The 9,031-nt window shown below is 46.2% G+C and overlaps 1 protein-coding gene across 1 annotated transcript; it reads left to right on the top strand.

The window, feature by feature from the left end:
• The first annotated feature begins 259 nt into the window (after nt 1-259).
• On the top strand, nt 260-8,351 carry LOC121109051 (ovochymase 1). The gene is made up of 7 exons (XM_040705432.1): nt 260-509; nt 1,963-2,090; nt 2,907-3,012; nt 3,602-3,735; nt 5,011-5,141; nt 6,135-6,228; nt 7,864-8,351. The coding sequence occupies exons 2-7, from the start codon at nt 2,063-2,065 to the stop codon at nt 8,058-8,060; spliced, it is 690 nt and encodes a 229-aa protein (XP_040561366.1). The 5' UTR covers nt 260-509; nt 1,963-2,062; the 3' UTR covers nt 8,061-8,351.
• The last annotated feature ends 680 nt before the right edge of the window (nt 8,352-9,031 follow it).

Consider the following 9,031-nt stretch of genomic DNA (forward strand, 5'->3'; position numbering starts at 1 on the left):
TCATGTGCTTTCCTGGTCTACCACACTGTTCCCCACCTTCTTCTTGTCCCCTTCCCAAGTATTCTTCTGATAAAGTCAGTGTTCGGTGGCAGCTAGCTGTCTCCCTCTGTGAATTTGCCATGCCTCAGTGCAAAGCCTATGACATGTGACTAACTTCAGTTTGTACTTCTAATTCTTAAATACCTACATGTGGCTGCAATGTTTTGTGAAGAGTCACAGAATCACAGACTGGCTTGGGTTGGAAGGGACCACAAAGGTCATCTACTTCCATCCCCTGCTGCAGACAGGGCTGCCAAAGAAAGGGAAAAGGGGAAAGTATGGAGCAGTGTGACAGGAAGGATGTTGTTTGTACCTGTAAATCAGATGTTCTTCTGGAAGCACCGAGTCAATCTGTGCACCATTCTCTCTGCAGGGGGATGAAGTCCAGCTGGTCTGCCTCCCCCACATGGGTGAAGACTTTGAGTCTGGGATGCTGTGCATGGCCAGTGGCTGGGGCAAGGTGTCTGAGGGTGAGTGAACTGGCAGGGACTTCTGGTCACTCCAGGGAGAAAGCATAAGGGAGAGGAGGCAGTTTGTTTCAGAACAGAAATACAAGAAAAGGAGTGGTTTGATTCTCCACCTGGCAGGATACACCTCTCTTGTCAGGGATCCTCTGCTCGTGAGAGGACTGTTCCCTGGGTGAGATGTGCAGATCAGCATTTTCCTGCAGCATGGCACCTTGGAGCTCATTAGCAAAGGTTGTGCTCTGCAGTACTACTGTGCATATTCATGTGTGGATAGCTGAGCCTTGTGCAAGCAAAGCTGTCCCTACAAGGTTCCCCTCTACTTAGGAATGAATGATAGACTCTAATGGAGATGAAAATGCCTGAATCCGTACTTTCAAGGACTACTCCTGGTGACTCCTTCTCTAAAACCCTTCTCTTGAGCCCAGGCTGCAGTGAAGCAGTTGGGGCAAGTGGCTGCTGCTGTCTCTTCCCAGCTCAGCAGCATTTCCACGTCCCCTATGCTTTGGGGCTCACCCAAACACGCCTGTCACCTCTCTTCCGTAGCAGCCCTCCCAGGGGACAGCGTGTATCTCTGGGAAGCGAGGAGGGAGTGTGGCGTGGGCAGTGCTACCAGGAGGCTGGGAGGAATGAGATACCCTGTGTACATCCAACAAGGGTGGCTCTGGAGGGCCTCTTGCCTGTCTGAGGACCGGTGACACCTGGATGCAGGCTTGTGGGGTGTCCAGAAGTGCATATTTCTCTCCTATTATTCAGCAAGACAGGGACTAGCGTTGTCCTGCTGCTCCACCCAGAGCACTTCTCTCTGGTTTCAAGTTAATGTATCAGCAGCAAAGCATTTTTATTATTTCTTTCAATTTATTTTGCAGTGGTAGCACCAAAAGTGGAGGTAGACATGTCCCCAGAAGGAAATCCCATGTTAATAGCAGGTCTGACCTGCAGCAGGGCGAGGGAGGTGATCCTGGCCCTCTGCTCTGTGCTGGTGAGGCCTCAGCTGGAGCACTGCATCCAGGTGTGGAGTCCTCAACATAGGAGAGATGCGGACTCTGTTGGAGAGCATCCAGAGGAGGGCCACAAAAATGATCCAAAGTGATCCAAGGGATGGAACATTTCCCCTACGAGGACAGACTGAGAGCCGAGGCTGTTCAGCCTGGAGAAGAGAAGGCTCTGGGGAGATCTGAGAGCAGCCTTTCAGTGTCTGAAGGGGAACTGAAAGAAGGAAGGGGGCAGATTCTTTAGCAGAGTGTGTTGTGACAGGACAGTGGGGAATGGTTTCAAGCTAAAAGAGGGGAGATTTAGGTTGGATATAAGGAAAAAGTATTTTACAATAAGGTTGATGAGACACAGGAGCAGGTTGCCCAGAGAGGTGGTGGATACCCCATCCCTGCAAACACTCAAGGTCAGGCTGGATGGGGCTCTGAGCACCTGATCTACCTGTGGGTGTCCCTGTTCACTGCAGGGGGTTGGACCAGATGGCCTGTAGGGATCCCATCCAACTCAAACAATCCTTCCTACTCTGAAGGAAAAGCAGAAGACTACTCAAGCTGACACGTTCCTGGATGGATGCAGCCCTTCCAGTTGGGAGAGGTAACCCAGAGTGCTGCATATCACTTCTGTCCTAATAAAACTCCCTTTGAGTGCTAGCCAGCTCCAGAACCAAGCTGCGGTTGTGCTTCTGTAACAGCATGCAGGATTGATGGGGGTTATCTCCTAATCAAACACAACTTTGATCACAGGTGGGAAAGAGGTGTGCAGCAATTGTAGTGACTTATCACAAGTGCCTTTTATAGCTGGGCACAGGTCTGGGGGCTCGCTGCAAGCCACTTGAATTTTTCTGTACAGATGATTACAGTGCTAATGCAAGTTATTAAGGAGATGGCGATATTTCTGTCACAGCCATCAAAGTTGAGGTATTAAATAATACCAAACCCATTATGGCTTTGCTAGAGCCCCATAATGGTTAGTCTTTCAAAAGGTTTCTGTCTGCAGCTGAGTACGGGCCAGGTAATTGGGAAAAATAACTGCAAGGAGTAGGAACTGTGTGGCTACAAAGGGACTGCTTTCGCCTGTGTGAAGCAGAGCTATTGGCATCCACGTGGATCAAATGCCCATAGAAGATGAAGGACAAGAAGTTATAAAAATTGTGCTGAAAAATAAGCTTGGAACAGCCACGTCAGCTCCTAGCAGGCTGAGTGAACGCAGGCCTGCTGTATTGGCAAGACAAATCCTGAAATGCTGGGGATTTTTAAGTAGGACTTAAAAAGTAGGACTTTAGGGAAGAACTTGTGTGCAATCTTTAGAGTCTTCTCTCAACCTTGTCAAGCACTTCTGGTTTGACAGGACTGTAGTGCCATAGCCTGTGCCTGCATTGAAATACCCTGTACAATGCTTTTCTCTCCCTAGCTGCTGTTCAAGGCCCCCTTCCTTTGCTGGAGCTGTGCAGTCCCCAGGGCACGCTGATCTTTGGAGAAAGTGGCCACGTTCAGGAGAACAGCTACCCTGACAACAGGTATCTGCCTGAGCAGCCAACTGCTGCCTTTCCCCTGGGCACCCACCGAAGTGTTTCCCAGGGCTCAGAAGCACCAAGTGCTGTTGGCAGTGTCCAGATTGCAGCAGCAATGAGAATTCGCCTATGCTCGCGGGGCAGGGTAATGTCATCCTTTCCTTATGGGAAGGATTCACACAAAGTCTATTTGTAACGCAGCTTGTGTCTGAGCTGCGCTCACAAAATGACTGTGGCTGGCTTGAGATCTGTTGTGCCCTTTGTGGCTCAGCCATGTCCGTGTCAGCTTGCACAAAGGAGCTTTCAGCTCTTGCAAGAGGCACAGAAATGAGATAAGTGGGCTGGCTGTGTCGGTAGCACAGCACTAAGCTATTGCTGCTGTAAGGAAACATCGGTCCCCACCTAGTGCTGGGCAAATTCACAGCTCTCCTCTTCACTTCTCAAATGATAAAGAATGTAGCTGGAGATACCAGCTGTTGGCTTCTGGTGCTTGCTTGCAGGAAAGTAATTACTGGAGGTTCCCAGTCCAAGGTGGGACAGCTCATGTCTAAGCTCAGCCATTCAGATTCATGCCTTTGCTGTTGTTTGCTTCTAGCCCGTGCATGTGGAATATAACAGTACCGGAGGAGAAAATGATCCTGATCTACTTCACCAAATTAGATGCAGAGTACCATGTTGGATGTGACTGTGACTTTGTGTCCCTCTACTCAAGCAGAAGAGAGCTGATCAGTAAGTCTGGGTGCTTTAGGGAAGTGAGAGGCACGGGTTCTGATTTTTTTAATTCGTCATCGTGAAGAACAGCAAATCTAGTTGGCTTTGAGAAACCCTTAGAGAATCCCAAGCTGGAGGTGGTACCCCAGTGGGGCTGAGGGACATAGAATCATAGAATCAAAGAATCGCCACAGTTGGAAAAAACCTCCAAGATCATCCAGTCCAACTGCCCACCTATCACCAATATTTCCTCACTAGACCACATCCCTTAGTACAGCATCTAAACATTTCTTGAACACCTCCAGGAGCAGTGACTCCACCACCTCCCTGGGCAGTTCATATTTATCCTGGCATCTAGTGCAGTGTGGTGGCCTGAAGTGTCTCAACAGTGTCTTTCAGCTGTACATAGTTCACCATGCCCAGCATTCCTTGTCTCTCCCATACCTGTTTTATTCTTATGGACCATGGATAGCAGAGTAAGCTGAGTGCTTATCCTTGCTTAACTGGCGCATATCCAGGTGACTTTCTGATGTGTTAAGCATTTCCAGCAGGCGTGTTGGAGAAGCAGCTCAGAAAGGATGGTTATTTGTTGGTTCCAAACTGTTTACATGGCCCAGGAAGTGTACAGATTACTGAGTAACTGTAGAGGTGAGACCAAAGGAAACGGCCTCTTTCCCCTCTCTGAGGTGCTCTTAATATTGAACTGATAGAGAATAAATATTTCAAGCAAATACCGACTGCTTCTCTCCTCTCAGTACTAGCGTGCAATAACCTATCATCTGTAGTCCACAATTCATCCTCTAGGAACACTCAGCTCTTTATATGGTTGTTTTGGATGAAGTCCCTTCTCCAATTTTTCTCTACAGCCTCTAAATATTTCATAGGTAGAGAAAGATGAACAGTGTCTCCATTCAGCGTGGGCTGACAGCTTCACAAAGGGATCTACCTTAATGAATCACTGTGATATTTGCCTGAATAAACGCGTGCTATGATCACCTATGCCACCAAATCCTTGTCTCCCTCAGATAAGGTCTGTGGGGACATGTTCCCAGCCCTCTGCTTGTTTCTGATGGGAACGATGCTGGCTGTGGGTTCAAGCTCGCCATCATGACCATCCACAAGGACTCTGAAGCAGGTGAACATACCTACACTGTAGAAACTCCTACCCTTTCCTTTCTGACCCCCTTAAAATAAATAACAAAAAAAACCCCCTAACTTTAGTGTTGGTGTGGGTTTATTAAAAAGCACTATAATGCCGGTCATTAAATTGTCTCTGTTCTATCTGTACTATAGGTTCGGGCTGTGGGAGTGTTGCAACACAGGTGGAAAAGGGAAAGATTGATACTGCTAATTGCCCTGGCTTGTATCCCAGGAACAAGAAGTGCCACTGGCTCATTGAGGCTCCAGCAGAGTATGCTGTAAAGGTAATAAAGGAGAAACTGCACTTAAACCTCTGCACTGAGAACCATTCAGGGGAGTGATTCAATAAAATCCTGCCAGAAACATCTGTGACACGCAAGAACATAAATTGTAAGGTTTCTAGGTCACTCACTCTTTACAGGGCATATTTTGTCAATTAAACATCACCTCTGAACCAGTGTGCGGAGCTGCTGTGACTGTTCTAAGTGCTTTAAGTCTGTTGGCACCAACCTCATCCCTACATAGCTTTATCTTGAAATCCACAGCATTTGAAGGTAAAGAGGAGGTAGAGACCATATTGTGAACAGCCAGCTTTTTCCTCGTGGCAGTGTTGATACCCCCAGGCTGTTCCTTAGCCCCATACCAAGGTGTTTATTCTTTTGTGTGGACAGTGTAGTGATGGTTCCCACACATAGCACCAGCATATCTCTTTAGTTTTACTGCACATCTCTGTTTGAGCGCAGCAAGCATCCAACTGATGTTGTTCTGTGTTGTCATCTTATGTTGTTCGGAACATCTTTCCTCCCCTGCTGCCTTGGTTAAGGGGTGAAAAAACACTGTTAAACCTAGGGATGCCCAAGGGTATGAAAACCTATTCTTTCAGTTACTGCTGCTCTGTTGGTGTTAGATCTTTTGGTCTGGATTAAAACCAAACCAAACAAAGGAAAAGCTCTTGAAAAAACATCCCATAGGGGATACCCTTCTGAAGTATAAGGCATGGAGTGTCCCAGTAGAGATAGCAGGAGATATCCGTTAAGGCAAGACTTAGGCCAGATCCATCCTCTGCAGCTGTCTGTAGCCCTGCGTAGAGGAGCAGTATGCACTATTAGGCCAAGACTGCCCACAGACTGTTCTAATGCAAAGTGTGACTTGCTTGCCAAGGAAAGCCATGCTCACATTCCTAAATGTGACTTTTCTCTAGCTCATGGTTAAGAAGGTTAAGTGCTTCAGTTACTACTCCGCTCCTGATGATTCCTTCTTGCTTGTTCTCTTTACAGCTGGAGTTTGACGACTTTGCCGTTGAACTTAGCGCAGGCTGCATTTACAGTTCAGTTGCTGTTTACACTGATGAAGAAGATGAAAATCAGCTGGGTGAGTATTAATACTTTCAAAAGGGAAATCCCTGTGTAAACAGGTGCCACGTCACCAAAATATGTTCAGTTAATGTGATATCACAGGAAGAGTGGTGTAAGCACTTCTATCTTATCTTGCCTATGATGGCCAAGTGTACCAGTTGGAGATCCCACGTCCTAGTTGAGACCCTACTTTTCCATGTTGCTGGATGGTGTTGAGGGGCTTTGTACAAGACCATGCTCATGTTCTGCTGCAGAGAGCACTGCTTCTCTGCATCTCTATCAAACGAGAGAGCAAGAGCAATGTTGCTCTGAGTTTCATTAAGAAGACAAGTGTTTAAAGTAAGGCAGAGCAAAAGCACAGTTGTCAATTGGTGTCTAATTCCACTGCAATGGACATGAATTCTTTATGAATTCAGCTAATTTGGTTGGGATTTCATTAATGAAAAAAATTGCTAACCTGAGGCATCTCTTTCCGATGCTTTCAGAAGGAAATATTTTCTTAATTCTTCACTTTATGTCTGCCTCAGTGTTATCAGCGTAACAATCTTTAGTACAATAAATGTTCTTAATTTTCTTGAATATATATTTCCAGATGTTCCTCCTGCTTGGACCAAAAGAAAGCATACTGTAACACCACAGCTTCTTTCAAAAACAGTTTCCGGGCACAACACTCACTTTAGCAGAGCTTGCTATCTATTTTTAAGGTGAAAAGCAATCTGGCACTCAGAAGTGAAGACTGAGTTGAATTCTGGCTACATCTTTGCAAGCCTATATGTGAACCAAAAAAACAGAGTAGGATGATGAGATGTCCATTTCTTTGTACCAAAAAAGCTGTATAAGAGGCCCAAACTGTCCTGTTCTTACCAGTGACAAATGATCTTTGGCAAATTGCTTCTATTTTTTCCACATCTGTTTTGTAGTGGTAATTTAGTTGCATATGTTTACCAAGTGCTGAACGAGTATCAACATTATAACTCCCTTGAAAAGAAATCTGGTTTCCATTGGAAATGAGTGTGTACTTACACGGGAAGGGAGAAGGCTGGCAAAATCAAACTTGTAATCTTCTAGGGGAGAATTTCAGCATCCCAAAGCATTTCACTTGATGCTTTCCAGTTCAGTTTTGCTGTAGGAAATTCACATTCTTAGAGGAAAGCTAGTTGGGAATAGAGTATGAGCTTCCTGTCCAGCTGCAGCGATGGGAATTCCAGATGCTTTGCAAATGGTGTGCTCTCAAAAGGAAGAAGAAACCTCCAGTAGATTTGCTGCAGGCCCTCAGCTTTACAAGTAGACCATTCAGAAGAAATTCTGCTGGTACCATCACAATGGTGGCAAACAGTCCTCAAGCAGAGGTTCTTTGTGCAGTGGAAGGCATTCACTCTATCTGTTGTAATTGCACCATTAGAAAGCTGGGATCATTTTTGCATGCCTGTAACATGATTGCAGGAGATAAATTCTCTCTGCTATTGCTTGCAGATGTCACTGACTACCATTGTCATGCAAGTGTTTCTTCTCAACAAAACAAGAACTTTTTCAAAAAGTGACCAAGTCCAAAAGTTTTATGTGTTTTTTAGAAACCTACATTAGCTGAAGACAGAAGTGCTTAAGGAATATCAATTCTCATCTTAAAAATACATCTTGTTCCTTCCTGCAGCTAATCTCTGTGGATTCTCAGCTCCCACACCAGTGCTGGGTCCAGGAAATACTATGCTGGTGCATTTTGGAAGTGATGGAGAGATGGAGAGAACAGCTTCAGAGGATTCAGAGCCCAGCTCACTTTTATTCATTCAGGTTAGTAGAGAGATGCCCGCTATGTCTAACAATGTCTGCACCATTTGCATCTATTCTTAGACAGCCAAGCTATTTTTTAACCTAATCCTGCAGCATTATGTCAAGATAATTTTAAAACAGAGTAGCTGCTTGTGGCAGAGCTGTCAGCCCTGAATAAAGGAAAAGATTTAAGGTTGTTTTTTTCTTATGTCTCTCAGGGAAATGAGAGACTAACTTCTAATACCTGAAACAAACAGCCTTGTTAATGTTATTATTCTGATAACCCCCACTGTCAATACAAGCTGGGGGATGTAAGGATGGAGCACAGCCCTGCCAAAAAGGACCTGGAAGCACTGGTGGATGGCAAGTTGGGCATGAGCCAGCAATGTGCCCACACAGCCCAGAAAGCCAGCCATATCCTGGGCTGCATCAAAAGAAGTGTGGCCAGCAGGGCGAGGGAGGTGATCCTGCCCCTTAACTCTGCTCTGGTGAGACCTTACCTGGAGTACTGCATCCAGATATGGAGACCTCAGTACAGGAGAGACATGGACCTGCTGGAGTGCATTCAGAGGAGGACCACAAAAATGATTCAAAGGATGGAACACCTCTCCTACGAGGACAGGCTGAGAGCTGGGGCTGTTCAGCCTGGAGAAGAGAAGGCTCTGGGGAGACCTGAGAGTGGCATTTCAGTGTCTGAAGGGGAACTGAAAGAAGGATGGGGGCAGACTCTTTAGCAGGGTCTGTGGTGACGGGGCAACAGGGAATGGTTTCAAGCTAAAAGAGGGGAGAGTTAGGTTGGATATAAGGAAGAAATATTTTACAATCAGGGTGGTGAGGCACTGATGCAGGTTGCCCAGAGAGGTGGTGGATGCCCCATCCCTGGAGATACGCAAGGTCAGGCTGGACGGGGCTCTAAGCAACCTGATCTACCTGTGGGTGTCCCTGTTCACTGCAGGGAAGTTGGACCAGATGGCCTTTAAGGGTCCCCTGCAACTCAAACAATTCTGTGATTCTACAATCCCTTTGAAAATCTAGTTATAGAAGGGAGTCAT

This window comes from Gallus gallus, chromosome 1 (assembly GCF_016699485.2).
Source record: "Gallus gallus isolate bGalGal1 chromosome 1, bGalGal1.mat.broiler.GRCg7b, whole genome shotgun sequence".
Lineage (NCBI taxonomy): Eukaryota > Metazoa > Chordata > Aves > Galliformes > Phasianidae > Gallus > Gallus gallus.